Genomic DNA, 20,138 nt, shown 5'->3' with positions numbered 1-20,138 from the left:
TAATGCAATTCATATGCTGGTGAAAGGGGGCATGTCTAAAGATCTAAACAGCTTTGCTTTTTAGGCTTCACATTAGGGGTTATCTGTGAGGGCTTGTCATTGATTGACATTATCTGGCCTGACAGGGCCTCATATCAAGGTTAACCTCATGGACAAAAGTGCCACCCGCATGGACACACAAACACACTCTCTCACCCACACTCGTAGTCAAATAAGGCACGCTCTCCTCGACTTCCTGTCGAGACCGGTGCTACGTACATGCGCTGGCTTCGTCGGCGTGTGCATGCCAGGTGGAGATTTCCAGAATTAATTGATAACTAATGGAGCAGCGTGTGCTGAGTTTACCCTGGAGGATTGACACTGGATGTGTGCGCGCGCCTGCGTGTGTGTCCTGTGGAGAAACAGAGGGTGGTAGGTGATTGTAAGAGGGTGTCGAAGACTTACTTAGCGGCGTACTTTTGGATTCTGGTAAATGAAATACGTCCCAAAGATAATAATGTGGAGTGACATGCGTCAGTCCAGGGGCGGCTGACCTCTTAGGCGAGCAGATCGTTTACTTCACTGCTGAAGAACGAGCGCAACTAACACTGCGTGAGTGTAATACACGCGCTCGGCACACATCTCCCCTGCTCCCTCCCAACAAGCCACAAAGGCAAAGAGAGATCCCCGTGACCAAAATACAACTGAAGCAGTTAATCTGTACAGATATTAGCTCAAGGGCCCTCGAGAGGTGCACCGCTGAGCCCCTTCTGCACTGTACTACCCACACTGCCTTGCTCCCTCACCAAGAACAGCAACCGTGAGGGAGGGACACAGGGGTCGTCTGCTCATTTACCATGGCGGTTGGCTTATCAAATTGCACTCCCGGTGTCTTGAAGCTGAACAAGAGCTCCAAAACAAAGCTTCAAGAATAAATTTCCCTTGTTTCAGTCCGCGGAAGCACGGTGCCATGTGCAATTGGGTATTTTTAAAGCCTTTTTTATTATTTATTTATTTCTTTTTTTTTTGCCTCCTGCAACACACTTGCAAATTAAATCATCATCTGGTGCCAGCTGTGAGTCCAGATTTGATGTACAATTTTAACAAGTTGGCCGTGTGTCCCATGAATTACCCTAAGCAGCAAACTGAATAAAAGTTGGCTGTTTTGGTACGTAGCTGTCAGAATGACTCTTGTCACTCATGTCAGATTGTTTTTTTTTCTCTCCCTTAGACCATTTTAGCTTGCTTGTCCTCTATTCTGGAAAATCCCATAATTACCCTGTTTGTGATGAAGCTGGAGGGCGTATTTGTCCTTAGATCTCAACTTTCCTGCCTGATTGCCCTCAAGTTCAGAGTCTTTCGTCCTCCGTCTACGCTCGTAATATACATTGTTTTCCTCAGCCATTGTCCCGTGCATTCAGCGAGTGTGTGACTGGAGCCGTTTGTGTCCGCCTTTGTCCTGCAGTGTCTTGTTTGTGTTTTACGGCGGTGTGACGGGAGCGTGGCACTTGGCTGAGGGCTTGTGTTAACAGCCTGTGGACTGAACTGAAGTGAAATAGTCCAAACAGGTCCTTCAAGGTCAGCAGCCTCAGAAAGACAGCAGACAATGTACAAGGTCAAATTCTAGACTAAAAGCAATAAGTGCTTTATTGATGATAAAAAAAAAAAAACAGCAAAAAAAAAAAAAAAACAAGCAGGCAGATGTGCAACCAACTGATTAATAATAAAATAGATCTGCGAGAGAGAGAGGGGGGCAGGGGGAGGGCAGGGTGGAGAAGAAGAAAGCTACCTCCTGACTTTATGTCAGTGTGTCTTTGCACTGTATGAATGTGTCTGCCGGCCTGCGTGTACAGTAGCTTTGGCAGCAAAAACATTGATCTTGTACTAAACCTAAAAAAAAAATCCAATAGAAATCCAGTGGTTTATAAAAAGAACAAAATGTGACACATTGGTGCTGGTGGCAGTTTCCCGTGTGCAGCCTCTCTCTTCATGCCTGAATCATTTCCTATCATTACTGCAGTTTGTGTGATCTGAATAGTACAGTGTGAAAGTACTGTTTCAAAAAAGATCACAAGCAACTCACTTCTCCTGTTTTGACAGTAATCTACATATCATATATATCTCATCAGTATCATGTTTTATGACAGAGACAACGTTCACCACAGGTTCCTTTTTTCCTTTCAGTCACTTTATGAACAATGTGCCTTTTGTATCGTGCCTACTGCGCTATTATCTTTTTATGAAAATAAGCAGAAGGTATTGGACTGTCGTCATCTTTTATGTGCCTTCATCGGTCGTTCACTTGCACTCTCTGTGTGTGTGTGTTTTTTTTTCCTCTCCCTCTCTCTCGTCCCCAACCTGGCAAACCTGCCAAGTAAGGAGAGCTCCAAAGTGGATCAGGCAGTGGCAGATTTAGATTTGAGGTGGAGAATGCTAAGTCCCAGTCCCAGCCAAACCCGTTTCCTTAGGAAGACTCTGAGGGACAGAAGGGCTGGGAGATTTCCATATGCTCTGCCACCCCCTCCACATAACCTGCAGTAGCCCCCACACCCACCCTGCTTGCTCCTTGGTAATATAAAGCCTCCTTTACAGCCCCTTTTGTAAATCTCTACTCTGCATAAACTCCTCAGATGTGCCCACCCCAAACCCCCATCTATCAACTAGTTGGCAATGGCATTGTTTTTAATCATCAGAACCTCAAAATTATTATTATCGCTTCTGATGCGGCAATTAAAACTTCAGGTCAGAGGCACAACGAGCGGTGATCAGCAGCCGAGCTGAGAAGTTTTAATTAGACGATCAGAACCATTAATGCACAAAAAAAGGTGTGCGCTGGGAAATTAACGGGAACGTCTTAATCAGGGTTAGCGACTCCGAAGAGGAGTCAAGTGAACAGAGAGCAAAAAACAAATCATTTCCGCACCACTGGGACAAAACTCAATTAAATATGCATGTGGAAAAATGGAAATTTCTCAGCATCGGCTGCACCGACTGTTAGAAAACTGTGGCAAAATCTCACGGCGGGGTCGGCGACCTGCTTATTGTTATTCTTCTGTAATAAAAATGAGAGAGGGGCCAGATGCTGGGGTCTGGGTGCAATGGCGTAGTTGTCCATCAGTGACTTTCCGCTTGACTTCCTTGCGGCTGCCGCAGCCTCCCTACCATACAGCGGGGCTGGGTGGAGGGGGGGTTGGAGGGGGAAGAGAGTAGAAGAGGAAAACATTCTCTTCCTGCAAGCCGTAAATTTACAAAAATAAAAACATGGTAATTTTCAAGACTGTCTGCGCGTGTTTGTGTGTGGCTCAGTGATTTCCCTGAAACACACATGCACGCACACTCGCGCATACATCTCCCTTGAGAGCCAGAGACATGAAAGGTTCACTGAGCTACACCCTGGGAGCTGCAGCCTTGTCGATTAATCTGCCATAGGTTCATGAAGTTATAACTAGACTTTTTCCTTTTTTTTCTTTCTTTTTTTTTTTTTGAAGAGCTAATGCACCTCTCTGTTGCATATTGTAAAATAATCCTGAGTTGAATAGACATCTCCCAGACCCTGTTTGTATTAATTAACTTGAGATATTGCGGAGGGGTGGGGGGGTTGTCCCTGTGTCAGTCATGTTGAAACTCAGCAGGAATCTACAACAGGCCCTGTATCTGTGTTTGATTAGTTGAAGAGATAAGCTTCAGTTTAAACAGGTAATATCTACCTCTCTTATATACAGACCCCTCCTGTGTGCCTGCTCCATACAAACTGAAACGCTGCGGGGAGCTGGGCTGTTTATGGGGGGGTGAAGGGGTTAGCTGCTCTCTGAATTAACAATAAAGTCGAGTTATTCAATTCTCTATATGCTACACTTGTGGCTTTACATCCTCTGTAATATGACTATACACGTATTTTGGAACGAAAGCTGCCCACTCTTTCCTTTTTTGTGTCACGAAGAGGTAAAGCCGTGACCCCGCGCAGTCACGACCATTGTTAACTCCCACACCCTTTTACCCGTAGCAGCCTTGATTACAGTCTGTGCACGTTCACACAAATAATGCACTTCCAACAGCGTTATTAGGATTTGAAACACCACTTGATTGGGCATGATATCATTCTGGCACACAAACAGACACTCTGCATCAAAAAACCAACAAGACCTGTGGGGCTCGGAGCAGAGGAGGAGTTATTCTGTCAGCGCGGAGGGCTAGACTCTCACACAAGCTGTGTCATCCACCTCTGAGAAGAAGCAGGACCCAGCAGAACTTGCGCTTATGCACCACTGCGCTTATTTTTGACTGAAGATGAAAAAGAACCTGACCTTGTCGAAATGTATTCAAAATAGCTTCTTGACTTTTTCCTCAGGTTTTGGCCTTATACAGACACTGCATGGCGCTCCTTTGCGGTCCTGCACTGTTTCCAGTAAAAATAATGTCACCGCTAACATAAGCAGTTGGGAAAAATTAGTTTCAGCTGTTGTGTTCGAATTCAGACCTGCCTATTTTTTCCCCCAACTCCCAGTGCTTACCGAGGTGTCTCCTTCCTTGACAATTAGCACACCAGGCTAAAACAGACTGTAAATAATGTCCAGTGCATGTGACAGTGTTGTTTTTCTTTCTGATATTCATTAATAAGGCAGAACGCTCACTGGACTCTCAGGGAGGTTGGGGGAGTTGGTCCCAGAGGGAAAAGTTATTCTTTCATGCAAGTCCCCACAGATTTTATCTCATTGTACGGCATCATGCACACAAACGACTTGAGGTAAACAGCTTAGCGTTACCATAGTGATCCTTATTGTAAGCAATAGCAAAAAAAAAAACCCCACAGCACAAATAATAGTTCAGACTACTTCCATAAAGCACTGAATCGCAGCATGTTCTTCCTCGGAGGGAAACTCAGAATATTTAATTTGTTTTAAATCACGCCCTACCTTTAAAAGAAAACACTGAATATGTGCTTAAGATGTCTGATAATTCAGTTTAATGGCTTGCTTAGATACTGAATCAGTAGCACTCGGTGCGCCAGTTATTCTCCTCATTGTTAACACAAAATCATACATAAATAGGCGCTAATGGAAAGAAACAACTGTGTAGGGGTCATTTCCTACAAGGAGCTCGAAATGGCAATACACAGGAAATCGGTAGTTAAAGCATGAAATACTGAACACAGTAAATAGAAAGAATGACCTCTACAGCAACACCCAAATGACCTCAATCTTCCTTTGGAGAGTATTTCTGAAAAAAAAGAAAGAAAAACTTTAAGATTTATATCTTCCACTTCCTAATAGTTTTTCCAGCTGATCCCCCCCCCCCCCCCCACACCTTCTCAAAGTTGCTGTCTTCTTAAAGGTGACCCTTTCACCCCCCGCCTGCAATTGTCTGACACTAAATTTGTGCTGTAATGTGCCTGTGATATACGGGCCCCTCAAAACTACATAATTCCTGAAGTCATTGTTTCAGAGAGGAAGCCCGCAATGTAAATACTGTAACTGAGAAAGCATGTGTGGGTAGCACGGGGGTGCATTGTCTGGCGACGGGGGTGATCTGTAAACTCCCTCAAATTGCATATCCTCTAATGATTCCACAGCTTTGCAAAAGAAAATGAAAACAGGATTTTATGTTGCACCGATGTGATTTACATAATGCAGGCAATGGCTCACACATGATTGTGCTTGGCTTTATGGCTGAGGGAAAATGAAGAGGCTCGTACTCACTGATACAGAAAGTGAATCGAGTCTTTAAGATAGAACTTTGTTACCTCTGATATCGCGCATTTTTCTCCACTGAAACGGTGTATTCGTAAGTCAATATTGTGCATTATCTTAACAACAGTGTGGCTGAGTTAAGATTCAATACGCCATCACGCAAGAAGAAAGATCTCTGATGTGGTTCGGTCTTTAACTGTTTTTCGCTGAGCTGCAACACGCAGCACAACCCCTGGTTATTGTACCACCCTCTTTTTTTATATATATATATCATAAATGCTCTTTAGTCACTGTCACTTCAGACTTTAAAAAAACAACCTCTTTGCAGATTGTCCAGAAATTGCTGCTGGGTGAATGAACTTTTGCTTGCTCTGGAAATAATGCGAAAGGTAACAGAGTGCAGTTTCTGCCCTAAAAAGGTAGCTCTGGATATGGAATGCCACATGCAGCTGTTCCTGCCTCATCACAGGACATGTTATAAAGATAGCCCCACTTGGGTTGAAATAATGCCACCCATTCCTGCCTCAAAGCACATACTATGATGTGCTATTGTTCAGAGGGGCCACGCCGGGGAGAAAAATAAAACGCTGAGACTCATTTAGATGCATAATTTCTTCTGAAGTAAAGATGTGCGAGATACAGAGACGGCGTTTTGCGCGCGTCGTTTTTCTTTTAGGAAAGAGAAAACAGGACAGTCGCTGAATCTAATCTCACTTAATAACCGGTAAGAGATCAGGGCTCTGAAAAGGCCAAAAGTGCTCAGCATTTTCACTCCACATCCTGACAGCTTTAATGCTATACAGCCCCCCCACTCAGTGGCAGGGCCACAGCCTCTTGAGGTGAGAGTGAAGATAACATTTCACAGTGTCTCTATAGCGCTGTCATGTGCTGGATTATGTAGCCGTGTATTTGCAGCTTGTACTACTGTAGGGGGTCTGATATCTATCAGCCTATGGTTTCAGCTGCTTAAGCTTGTTTTTCTCTCTTTTTTTTTTTTTTCCAACCACATCGTGCTAAACTCTGAGCTGACCAAAGAACTGTGACTTAGAAAGATATGTACAGTATCTCTGGGTGTCCTTCCAGGCTCGAGCTGTTATTGTTAAGTGCTTTTTATGTTATTAATAGCAGCAGTCCCTGTTGTATATGTCTGTTTATTTTTCCATTGTGATCTTCAAAATCAGTACAAGTTAGTGACAGGAAAAAGCAGGTTCGAACGATGTTTCCGGTGACACTGAAAGCACGCCTGCTGCCGTTCGTTCAGAGAAAAGTAATATTACTCGAGCTGTAACACAGATAGTTGTGGTATTGAGCAACTTCGCTAACCTTCTATTTGTCTTCTTCTCGTTTCCATCAGCTGAAAGGAGTTTATGCACTGAAACGACCTCAGGAAAACCCAAGATGGCCGCCAAAAGAAAAGGTGGCCTAAAACTCAACGCTATCTGTGCCAAGCTGAGCCGCCAGGTGGTGTTCGACAGCAGCTCCCAGAATGCAGAGGGAGACCAGAGTGTAGCAGACAACAGCGAGCGCGGTAGCTCCCACTACGACGACAACGAGACCAACTTCCCCGAGAGCCTGAGCCTAAATCAGAGCCTAGAGGAGGACCAGAAGCGACGCGAGGCCATTGAGAAGTGGGTCAACGGCGAGTACGGCGATGAGCCCCCAGCTCCTGACGACGATCAGGAGCAAGAACTCAAAGTCAGCAATGACGAAGATGGCCCTCCTGAGGGCGTGTACATGGTACAGCCCAAAGGCTGCAGCGATGAGGAAGACAATGGAGAGGAGGCCGAGCCTGCGGCGGGGTCTCAAGATGGCAGTTACCCTGAAGACAAAGAAGCTGAAGACAGGCCTTCAAAAGATGACGCCTACATGCCGCCGAGTGAGGCCCAAAATCGCCAAGCACCATTCTCCTCTCCAGGTATATTTTCACTGTGTCCTTTAAGCATCCTCTTTCACACGTCGTCTTCTAAATGACCCTTTCACACACGGTACATCTCAAAGCAACACTACCTTTGGCCTTCAAAGGCTTAGACAGAGGAGAGGTGACATTGCCACATCCACATAAGCTTAAGCGTGTCCATTATTGGAAAGGGAAACTCTAGAGTTACATTATGAATAGTCAGTGACATTATTACTCTAAAGAGAGATTCAGCTGGCGGGCCAGAGGGGGGCAAAACATGAACTTAACTGTACGAAGAAATTCATAACTGGAGTAGGCTTACAACGTAAGGCATTTAGGCGTTTATGCATTCTCCCAGCAGCTGAGGGCTAAGAGCGCATGGCAGGGCCAGGCTAAGCTTCATATTACACCCAGGATTACATATTGAGTCTTTGATTTTTTTCCCTAAGCTCACTAAACTTAGCCACTGCTTCAAGCTCCTCTATTACATGGAGGAGTTTGGCTTTTTTTTTTTTTTTGTCAAATCCAAGAGATCAGTTGTCAAATAAGTCAGAAATGGGGAAGTTATATTGCAGCCGCATATCACACTTAAGTGCAGTATTTTAATACCTTCCCACAAACAACAGTGGCTTCAACAGTGAATTCATTTAATAAATTTCTCAATACTGTGTGCTCTTGTAAATGACTCACAGTAAACCCTGTTTAATATTGACATGATGTTCCCTCGGTATAATTCACTGATTATCAAATAGATAAAGTTGGCAGAGACTTCACACTCTCCCCCGGAATGAGGTTGAGTGCGTGTGTTAACGCCACAAACAATCTTTTAAAGAAAGTGCTGTTTGGTGTCATACACTTTGTGACCCTTGAAACTTGACACACACACACACACAGATTCGGAAACGGTGGCCTTGTAATAGCAGAAGTTGAAAACACGGAGCTGTAAAAAAGATGAAAAAACAGAGCTCGGTTATATGAATAGATAAAGCATTCTTCACAGACGCCAGTAGAGGGGGGGGGGAAGAAGGGGGGAAAAAAAGCAATTTGCAGGTGAGACCGGTTGTTGCGGTGCACAAACAAGTCTCGTTTTGTGCGTGCTCACCTCACTTTAACAGTTTTTGTGCTTTCATCTAGGTTTAAGTATGTACCTCAGAGTCGTGTACACATGCTCCTTTTTGTCTTCATTTCTTTTTGTTTTCACCCACTGTACAGCCGTGGCTCTGGCCACACACACACACACACTCATTCAGAATTGGGGGCAGGGGCTTCTCAGAAAATGAAGCAGGTTTCATTTCAGAGGCAAATGAAAAAAGGCTTTGTGGTTTTAATTAGTCATTTTGTTTATTTCACGGCCATAAAAAAGCAGGTCTGTAAATATGCATTACTGTTGTATAGAAGGCCTGCACCTTTCCCTTCACCGGCTCTCTTACTATTTTAAATCTCACAACAAAGCCGATGTTTGAAGACTGCGGGGAGAGCATTCTGCATCAGTTGCAAATCTTGTCTTTAGAGTTTTTTTTTCCTTTTTTTTCTGAGTTGCTCTTTGTTGATTGTAACTAGGGCATCTATATTGCCATGTTTCTGCTCAGCTCACAATTAAAACATCCCCCCCCCCCTTCTCTCTCTCTCCCTCTCTCCGTTTCCCTCTCTCTCGCCACTGTCTTTCAAAGGCTGATATGGAGTGCACATAATTATGCATATAAACATAGTGGCTTAATTATCTCTCACAACATCAGTGACAATGTAATTAACAAACATTGCAAGATCAATGAGAGAAACTGCGACCTTCAAAACATTTAACTCCTCACATTGAGGCATCGTGCGGATTTCCTATCAGTGCAAAACCCCAGAATACTTTTCCTAGATAATTTAGATGTCGCATTAGAGCCCTCATAAGCCAGTCAATGGAAAAAAAAAAAGTCAATGAATAAAAACTTTGAAAGCAATGACAGAGATGCTCGTAGCGATGGATCAAACAGGCTTGACCATGACTTCCATTTGCAATTCTGGGTTCACTGTAAAAGGTTATTGTTCATTTCAAGCTATTTCAAAGTCCTCTCTATTTACTGCCTGTTAATTAACTAACCCAACAGTGAGGAAGTTTGAAGCCTCATAGTTTTTCGTGCGTGCATGCGCATGTGTGTGTGTGTGAGAGAGAGAGAGAGACAAATTACTCCAAACAAATGCACATAATGTCATTTATTCAAAGCTGCTTTTTATTAGCTTAACAGTGTCCATTTAAACAAAACACACTTAAACTCTATGGCATGAACATAAATAGCTCTATTTAAATTATTGTACCTTATGAAAAAGCATGCTTTTCAACATGTTTGCAGATGAAACAGAAAACACTTGTTTTTCAACCTTGTGGCTTACACTATATATTTGTTGTTCGAAACTGACACCGTTCAGAAGGTATCCAGGCTCTAGATTAGTCCATATATAGCTACTAGCATGCATCTTTATCATCAGCAACACCTCTGCCTCTCAGTCCTGCGAGCACTGAAGCTATGCCACACTGATGGCCATGTTTGGTCAGCAAAAGGAGATATAATGCCCATCTGCTATCATATCTGGGAGGGAAAATGCAGCCTAATTGCCTCAAATATAGACAAGGCAGGTCTGTGTCATGTGTTGGCTTTTGTTTGCTTGAAGTGTCAAGATTAGAAACCACTTCTTTGTGGATTTTCCCAGTCCAACAAGCAAGTGCGGACAGAAATGTCAGGCGTGTTAGCGAACAGTGAAATGGATGAAGGTGAAAGAGAGAGGGGGGAGAGTATTTTATTTTTCTTTTAATTTAACGGGGGGGGGGGGGGGGGGGGGGGCTGGAACATCTCAATCTCGATTCAACCCATACACAGTTTCCCACTCGGTGTCACATGACACGATTAAGAGGCAGCCAGATAGTGTTTGAGTAGAAACCTCATTTACATGGTGTTTTAGAAGGGTTATCTCCTGTCGGTCCCCGTCATAATCCCTTCAAGTCCAATCATTTGCCTTTCATTGATAACACGTCACGTGGCTGCGCTGATGAACAAAGAGTCTCGGCTAATTTTTTTTGGGGGGGGGGAGAAGTGGCGATAATACCATGAGGAAATATGAAAATAGGGACGTGGCGCTCTCATGATGGAAACTACTCTCTTTGCAGTAGTTACAGGTATCCTCCAAAAGGAATGGTGAACAGGCCTGAACCTCTTTATCTGAGGTGTTATGTAATATATATTTAACTCAGAAAATTATAGTAACGTGCTATTTTTGATTGTCATTCTTCAGTCACGGAAGAAGTGTAGTTAAACTTTGACTTATACTGGTGTGGGTGGCTCTGCCCTAACTTTAGAGCCAAATGGATATGCTGTGACCTGAGACGCTCTCATAGCAGTAAAATCCAACAAGTGCTAATTTAGTATATATTCAAATCCAATTTTAATATTTTTAAAGGACTCTTCACTCAGATGTGTTGAACACCTTATTTAAAAACTCAAAGGTATAGAAGAAGCTGTTGTCCTGTGCAGTGAATCTGTGTATACAGCATGTTTTTCTGCGGTTTGAGTACATGTGAAAACATGGTAGATTTGATAAAACGATCTGAGGCAAACATGTAGGCATTTCCTCACAAATACCTGATCTATTTCTCTTAAATTTTTCATGCCCCTTCGATCTGTTCGGATACTCTTTCATACTGAGCAGTGGAACAGCCCCAACACAGTGAATGGAAATTTGGGGATTATTTTACATGCTGCGCAAGAGATGTGAAAAGCAGGGCACGGCGACTGATTTAGCAATAACTGAGAAATACGAGACAAGAGCAGAAATATTTGTGTATTAATTACCTCGGCGATAGGTGATATTACCTCTGGCCAGCTCGTGTGTGCTCTGCTGATGAAAACAGCAATAAAATGTTTTTTTTTAAAAAGACTTTGGACCCTGTCCCTGTGACTGTGCCAAGCTTGAGTTAAGAAGGCCAAAGGTTTTACATGGCTCAGTTGACATTATCATCTGCATTACTAGCATATCTGTGTTCTTGCCTCCTGTGTTATATGCAAACTGGCACAGCAGCATTTTTTTTTTTAAGTTGGATCTACAAACACAAGTGTTTCCTCCTTCTCCCGTTTTTCTTTTGATTTCTGTCTCACTCGCTGCGCCATTTCCTCCCTATCCACGCTCCTCTATTTTAAGGCAGAGCTTGGTCCGTCACTGCTTTCAGGCCAAATCATCTTTGCCTTTTCCCCACTCTCTGACCCCATGCGTTAACTTGGATGAAAGTTAATGGGGCAGAATTAATCTCCACATAATGCAATTAAACTATACATCAACTATATTTCGCCCGTGTCCTTGGGGAAGTTGTCCAATTTAATGGACTCTTAAAATAAAAGTGATGTTTCAGTTTGCAAATGTGTTTTCATTTCTGAAGTTGACTTCAGTAAGACTGTTATTTTAAAATATGTTATTCCAAGTTTCATAAGGTGATGATATGAAATGCTTATAATATGAGGCTACTAATAGTGAGAATGAGTCATCAGATAAAAATTCAGGGTTAAATGCACTCATAATAAATGCACATTTCTAAGAAGTTATAAACAGATTTCTGTATATTTTGTTTAATATTTTGGATGACTTTCAGTATTTAGGTATCTTGTATGCATGATATATATACATGCTTTTTATACCTAATTTTCTAGTTCATTTTTATATCAGGAGCACAGTGATTTTAGAAAATTAGATTTCTCTGTGAGTCTGTCCTTTGGTACAGTCCCCTGCAAAATTCTGCAGGACTGGCTTATAGTGCAACCAAAACAGGAAGAGCATTGCCTCAGACTGCTTGTTTGTAGACACATAAATACACGAACATTTACAGATGCTGTAGGTTGCAGTGCAGAAGCACTTTTCCTGTTGTCAAATTTGCTATCGTTTGAAATAACCAGAAAAATAACATCCAGCTATTTTAAACATTTATTGGAAAGGAACACGTGCACTCACAGTTGATGCAGTCATGTTAATTTAGTCCTTTTGCATGACCACAATAGAGCATTATTGTTGACAGAATGTTGTTTCATTAGTTTGCATGACATAATATATTTTGCTCTTTTCCAGATTAATTCATTTGTAACTAGCAAACTTGATGAAAAAATACATTAACACATGTTTTAGCGAGCATCAGTAAGTATGAAGGGAGAGGGAATCATTTCATAGACTGATTGAGTGACCTGAATTAGACTACTGATTAAGATGTCTTGAGCAATGGGTTGACTTGTGATTAATTTCTCTGCTCGACAGATCAGTACACATTAAATATATGCTAATGGAAAAACTTTAATTATCGGAATTATACATATTACATAGGAGATCTTTTCTTGTTGTCTTTGTGCAGGAGAAGCGTCTGCCCTGCGAGACTATGCAGCCAACACCATGAATGAATTTCTGGGAATGTTCGGTTATGATGACCAGCAGGTAAGGGATGAGCTGACCAAGAAGATCAGCTTTGAAAAGCTCAAAGCTGCTACCTCAGACCCCTCATCCCTCAGCAGCGAGGAGGCCTCACGGCGTGCCCGCTTCTCCAAGTACGAAGAGTACATTCGCAAGCTAAAAGCTGGAGAGACCCTACCTTGGCCCATGCACGCTTCCCCGCCTAAACCAGACGACCTCAACTCAAAACTGGCTCAAGATAAGAGCGCTACCATGCTCCAGACCTCTGGTTGTCTACCAGGAGCCGAGGCACAGATTTACCCCTCCAGCATGGACCACAAACAGCCAGTAGCACCTCAGCTGGGTAATTCTCAGCCAGCTAATCCCTCTCACATGCAGAACATGGCCTCCCGAGCGTCCAAGTATGACTTCTTTATTCAGAAGCTGAAGATGGGCGAGAGTTTACAGCAGCAGAATGGTAATGCTTACAAGAGACCCTCAAAGTACGACCTGGAGAACATCAAGTTTCTGCTCCCCTTCAAACCCGGTGAGGGCAACCCTGACATGGGCGGTTCCATCGCCTTTAAGACTGGCAAAGTGGGTCGCCCTTCAAAATATGACATCAGAACAATTCCGAAGCTAATGCCAGGAAACCCCGAGGCCTCACTGGTGCCCAGTGTCCTTCCTACGCCACCGGGGAACCCTGCAGCTCCCGGTGTCCCCGCTGTAGGCGCACCTGGAGCCAGCATAGCGCCAGGGCTTACAGTGGACCAGGCGGGCCACATAAGTTTCAATGCCTCTGACTACCTGAAGTCCAGCTTTTCCAAGACTGACTCCATCACCACTGGCACTGTGTCCTCTGTTAAGTGAGTGTCCTCAAACTTTATAAGTTATAGAAGCTGTAAAAAGAATTTACAGAAAATGTTTATGATTCACATGATGAGATTTGTGTTTCACAGGGGAACTAAGGCAACAAATTGTATATTTCTATTTGGGAGCCTTGAGCAACACAACAGAGGACCTTCTGCACCCAATTAATTCTACAACTTTATGTCCTTAGTTAACAAAAGATGATAAAATATACAGAGTGTTGGATAAGAAATGATAGTAGTTACCCACTTGCATCTGATTTACAGTCTCCCAATTCCCTGGGAATTTGTTAAATGTGACTAAAATATTGTTTGACATATTGCATGTGTTATTTTGCACCAAAACAATCCATAACTCTGCTGAAATCTGCTAAAAACTTACATAGCCTGCCGCTGAATTTATCATTTTAAGTTTGCTGGTGGATACCGCCTTGTCTGCCTTGTACACTCTGAGTCTCTCTCAGTGGAACCCCTTTGGAGCTAATGTGAGGCTCACATACACTTAACTGCTACTGTGAGTCAGTTAGCCTCACGCAAAGGTAATTGCTACCTTCACAGCAGCCAACGGGAATGTAGTGTGAAATGGCGCATAGCGCCCAATAGATCCACGACATGATGAGTTGCGAAGGCGCATGAACTGTTTACTCGCTGTAGCACTCCGTGGAGACTGATTTAGCACAGTCATCGCAAAGTGAGTGACTTCCTTCGTTTGGCTAGGGTGTAACAACTCTCCCTTTAATTACTTTGGAGCCATGACTAACCTCCCAGCGAGTCACAGGGGCCGACTCAACACTGCCTGACGAGTGCACTTTAAAGGAACCAAACGAGGGGTTTGGGGAGCTAACCTACAGTCGTGTGCTCTACCAGTAGGAAACAGCTCCCAGAGTCTGTTTGATTGGTTTTGACCTTGTCTCTAGTTAGTCAAGACCTATCAAAGACACTGTTCAAGAGCCCTCAGGCACCCCTCCCTCAGGTTTTGGCCTTTGTCAGGTTAGGGCTCAGTGAAGCTGCAGTCGTGGCTAACTGACCCAGTCTGGTGCTTGTATACAGGGAGGCGATGGGGTACTAGGGAAAATGTCTGGCAGTGTATCTTCCCCTCTGGGCCAGATTAACCTCAGGTCATCCCTGTGTGGAGCTGCTCACATGGAGCTAAATGCCACTTGCTGCGAGGGAGCAAACAGGACCAATACTGTGTTATGACTGTTATTATACAGGCATTACTGCTGCCAGCTTCATAAAGGGAATCAAAACCAACACAGGTGACAAAAAAGGACCGTTCCTTGATTTCCCGCTTTAAAATTAATTCATTTGACTCGAAACCGACTCAGCGAACGTGATCCTGCGCAGTTAAATCCTCGGTGTTGCCTTACATATTTGTTTGTGTCCAGGCTGATCGGAGACGACTTGACATCAACATTAGAGCCCGAGCCCCTAGAGAGTATCCGAAAATGCGTTTTCAGAGCTTTTTCTCCACGTGCCCATTATCCCGTTTTGCATATGAGCACTCACCAAAATACCCCCATAAAAGATTAATGTCCTTTTGCTCCTGCATTTTGCCTTTCATTGGTCGGAAGACCATGCATCAAAGTGTGTGTGCTTCCATCCTTGATTCATACTTCGCACGAAAACGCTGTTATGCCACAGGAAAATGTATATTGATAGTCCAAAGTTTGGGAGCGGCTTGTAAGTAAATATTGTGTCAGTTTGTTTTTATTAACAACAGGCAGCCCAACCTCACCATTAATCCTGTCTCCTTTGTGTTTGCTCTTGCATTAGGAATGGTCTGCCACCAGATAAACCCGCCAGCGACGACATCAACCTCTACCAGAAATATATTGCCAGGTATGCAAATCCCTCAATGTGCTGCACCAATGAAAAAAAAAACGCACTGAAAACAGAGGCAACGCTTTTTTTTATTATCCACCTATGGTGCATTTTATTCAGTGGTATGAGAATGTCTGTGTGCAGTAAATTAATTAAGAAAAGACTCAAATTTATGTGCTGAGTGGAATCTGAAGGATGAGGGGGTAATGAAAGAGCAATGGCTTGATGATAGCTTACTGGAACTGGCTGAATAAATGCTCACAGTGTGTAAAGCACTAAAACATTAAGAAGAACATAATCCTCGTGCAACTTTGTATTATTAGCTGCGACTGACGTTGAGAGGATATGAGATGAGGCCGCGTTCTTCTCGAGGTTCTGCAGTTTATTGTTGAAAACGCGAGGAAGCGACTGATCTAAAAACTCAGTCATTCACACCAAGAGAGACAAAAGCAACAGGGGAAGCGGGCGGGAGGGTGGGTATCTTATGTTTCAGTGGACACGGAACAATGTCCTCCCAATCTGGATTCATCTTGAGCCGACACTAGAAAGGTGATTATCGCTTGTTTGTTTATTCCGTTTAAAAAGAAAGAAAAACAGCATTTGAAAAGCCAAAGTGGCTTTGGCGTTAATGATTACTTCTCCAAGCCATAACATGAAGGGCACAAATCAAAGCCTTGGCACTGACAGACACGCACATACACACATCCTCTTCTGCGCGCACACATGCACACACACACACAAAACCCCTTCCTTGGACTGATTACATTTTGCAAGAAGATTTAATTAAGGAATTTTTAATGAGGCTTCTGCTGGCACTGCCAAGAACTGTTTTGATATTTGCGCTGCATAATGCATAAAATTTGTCTAAACATCTCGGCAGTTGATGCACGGGGAGGTTGCAGATAAGCCCAGATACAGTTTCAATTTCCGTGTTGGGGTTGAGAAAAAAAAAAAGGGAACGCAAAGAAGAGGAGGGAGGAAAGAAAAAAAAAATGGAAAAGGAGGGCTCATAAAAAGGGCAAATGTAGTACCGAGAGGGGAGGTAGAAGCAGGGGAGTGTCCTCTTTAGAGCCAAGGCTAATGAGTGCACAGTAACACTAAAAAGCAGCTTTGTAAATGCGTTTGTATCCACGTGTGTCGCGAAAGAGAGGAGGGGGGGTGGTGAAAAAAAAAGTTCATCTCTCCACCACGCTACAGTTTGATGATTTAAAGAGCTTTCGTGGTAGTGTTTAGTTGCAGTTTTCACTCTTTAAATGCTTTCATGCACCAACCATTGCCTCGGCACTTTGATCTGTGTATCTCTATTGTAACTGGAGATGCGCTGCAATCTCTGTATCGTGGCGATATTAATATTTAATCTGCTGCTGAATAGCAGAGGCCCATTAGGCCCCCTGACGCGGCAAGTGGGAATTGTCCAGAGGCAAAGTGATACAGCTGGGCACTGAGCAGAGGGGTGGGCCATAGTCTCAGGGGGATGAGGGGGGGCTTTGTGTGTTCATCGGTGTGAGCGTGCATGTGCGTGTGTGTGAAAGATATAGTATAGAAAAACATTTATAGTTTGGCCATATGTTGCCTAGTTTGTCTTCTGGTTCTGCTTTGAACTCTTTTAAAAGAGCCATCAGACCTTTCCAAAAGCCGCTGTCTTTCTCCGTCACTGTTTTCCAGCCTCGCACGCACGCACGCGCTGCCAACTTAAAAACAGTAGTGGATATGCCGTTCAATTAACTTAATGAACTCAGCAAAGTGATCTGTAAATGCAGCTCTGGGATAATCCTAACAAGGAAAACAGAGAGAGAGATGGAAAAAATATTACTTAGCCTCCTTTTCCCCCTCTCCTCTGCACTAACAGATGGAGTTCTTGGCAGAGGCAGCGCAAATGTTTATTTGTGTGTTTTCACTGGTAATTGGAGGATTTTAACAGTCATCATCGTCAGGCTTATAATCACCACCGTAAAAGTGGCTGTACTGTGGCAAGTAGCTGCCTTTTCTTTCTCTTTTTTTTCAATGTAGAACCAGACTAATATCTGGTTTCTGCACTCCAGATAAAAGAAAGCGAAAGGGTTTTGAAGAGGGCAAAGTAGACAGAGCCTTTCCTGCTCCTCAGGGTACCTGACCCTTTATCTTGCAGAGCAAGAGTGTGGTTAACCTGAAAGAACTGTGCATTGATTTGACAAGCTTTCTCACAGCAATGAGAAATAAAGTAGTCATGGGGCTCTTGGTGATTGAGCGGCTGTGTGTATGTCTGTGAAGGAAAAGGCTTTCGGTGTAATAAGGGTCTCTTACGGCTGCTTTAGAAATAAATGGAGATAATTTGGCTGAAATTGGTGTGACAGACGGGTAAATTGTTGCAAGCAGAAGTCAGTTTGAAGGTTTGAGCTGCGTTACCTTGAAGGTGAAATTGCGACATGAGCCTTTGAAAGCTTCACCGCCTGTGTTATTTGGTTCTGTTTCAGGTGTTTTATAATAATTTCTTCATTAATTATTCTTGATTCGCTGCCGATCTTTCTTTCTTTTTCTTTTTCTTTTTTTTGAATTAAACCGACCTCTTTGGAAACTTCAGCTTTTTCCTCCTGATGTGTCCCCAGGTTTTGTTGTCACTGCTTCGTGTGGCTCTTAAAATGTGTCCTATAATTTGGTTTCAGGTTCTCTGGAAGTCAACACTGTGGACACGTGCACTGTGCCTACCAGTACAGAGAGCATTATCACTGTATGGACCCTGACTGTAACTACCAGGTGAGCGTGAGTACCTAATCTCTTATACACATTAAACATTGCTCAAGCATTCACAGCTATTCACAGCTTAGAAAAGGTCATTTTGTTCACGGGGCCACCATCACTGGTTGAAACCAACTAGTGATGGTAAACTGCACTGACTATCATAGCACTCTTAGATGCTGGTCTCCAGTTTACCAAACAGCCTATGGGTATTTGTATCTATCCAGTTTTCAGGCATCTTTGGGCACAGTTGACCTTTTATTACAAAGGTTAATTGTAAGTATCCTTAAATATGGCCCCTTTTTTAAAAATCTATTTGTTCTTTGTTTTTCCTTTTCTGAAGACACTGCCACCGTAAGGGGCCTGGCTTTAATCCACTTTCACGGTATTAATCTTGCCCTGGTCCCATGAGGTGTCATGTATGGCACAGGAAGGAGAAAGAAAACAACACAAAGCAGATCACGATACAGGCCTCGTGTTTGCTGTAGCATATGGCCCAGAAGAGTTAGACAAACACGGGTAGATTTGTCAAAAGATGTAGAAAAAAATCCACGCGCAGCTAGAGCCGTGTGTATTTTCCTTCCTTTCTTAACAAGTTTCTGAATTAAGCCATCTTCAGATGTAATCTACAGTCTGCTCCCGATCAAGAGAGATTACAGCTTGATAAATATTGTTTATGTGGTGAAAAGCATTACAGATCTAAGCTTTCATTTTCTGCTTGAATCCCACTTCACAGTCTGATGAGACACATTCTTGGAGGAATACAAAGGAAAATCATTTCATGTCATTATTTAGAGTGTTAGTTCAGGTTATCATGGCAATTTCCACGGTCAGGTCCACATTTCTCTGTTGCTACTGCGTCGCATGGAAACACAGATATGCTTTGGAAGCCAGTTCCCAGGATGTCAATACTGAAAAAAACAGGCAGGCAGTGATGAGCAGCCCCCTTTCAAAGCGATAACTCATGAAATGTTACATGACACACACTCCTGGAATATTATCCCACTGCCAGCCTCTGGGCGATTGGCTGAGTCTTAACATTCTCCTTTCATGGGCTTGTACATGGGAGAGAGTGTGCATCTTGCCACACTAGTGGGAATCCTAAAATAAATGTTGCAAGTGGCTCCCAACCTTCATCACCACTCAACTGAAAATGAGATCTTTTTCCCAGTCAGCTCTGTCCATGGCCTATTTTGGACGGCTTGATGGATCGAATGTACCATGACCACAGTTCAACCTGTCATCGTTAGATAACAGAAAAGTGCAGGCCTGAGATCTGTAAAAAAAATAAAAAATAAAAATTAGCAAAAAGAGAAAATCTGAGACAATCATCAGCCAGATTACGGAAAAAATGTAATTTAGGTGTGTCAGAAATCTGCAGCGGGAAAACACCAACAACAGGGGAATGAATGGCTGTGAGATCTCGGCTTTTTACTTGTGTGCAAGTGGAACACATGACACAAAGCAATTACCCTACTTTGTACAGCAATTAGTTGCTCTTTAGAGTCGTTCTTTCTGATGTTTTTCCCTCAACTGGAGATAAATATGGATAGAAGACAGAACTGTCTCATTGATTTAAGCTTCTCCTGTTACAGTTTCTGTAACATCAGCTTAAACCCAATTACAGCAGATTTGGTTGCTGCAGGTCTCCGTGGAGTGACTTTTCTGTTTTACCCCCTTCCAGACTCCTGAGTATGGGAGGGATTTTTTCTTTATAAGAAAAAAATTATTTATTTAATAATTTTACAAGGCGGGTGTCTTTGC

At 43.2% G+C, this 20,138-nt stretch overlaps 1 protein-coding gene across 5 annotated transcripts in view; it reads left to right on the top strand.

Annotated features, from left to right (window-relative positions):
• casz1 (castor zinc finger 1) overlaps positions 1–20,138 on the top strand; it is a 72,412-nt gene that overhangs the window by 34,427 nt on the left and 17,847 nt on the right. For 3 of the 5 annotated variants that reach the window (XM_026153741.1, XM_026153742.1, XM_026153739.1), the window contains exons 2-5: positions 7,021–7,581; positions 12,932–13,832; positions 15,612–15,677; positions 18,302–18,398. In XM_026153741.1, the coding sequence (XP_026009526.1) occupies positions 7,021–7,581; positions 12,932–13,832; positions 15,612–15,677; positions 18,302–18,398 (1,625 nt within the window). The remainder of the gene's footprint in view (positions 1–7,020; positions 7,582–12,931; positions 13,833–15,611; positions 15,678–18,301; positions 18,399–20,138) is intronic. The other 2 variants (XM_026153743.1, XM_026153740.1) reach the window with 1 other exon arrangement.

The sequence above is a fragment of the Astatotilapia calliptera genome, chromosome 20, assembly GCF_900246225.1.
Source record: "Astatotilapia calliptera chromosome 20, fAstCal1.2, whole genome shotgun sequence".
NCBI classification, from domain to species: Eukaryota; Metazoa; Chordata; class Actinopteri; order Cichliformes; family Cichlidae; genus Astatotilapia; species Astatotilapia calliptera.
The sequence above is the reverse complement of the archived record's forward strand: the minus strand, read 5'-3'. Positions and strand labels throughout refer to the sequence as shown.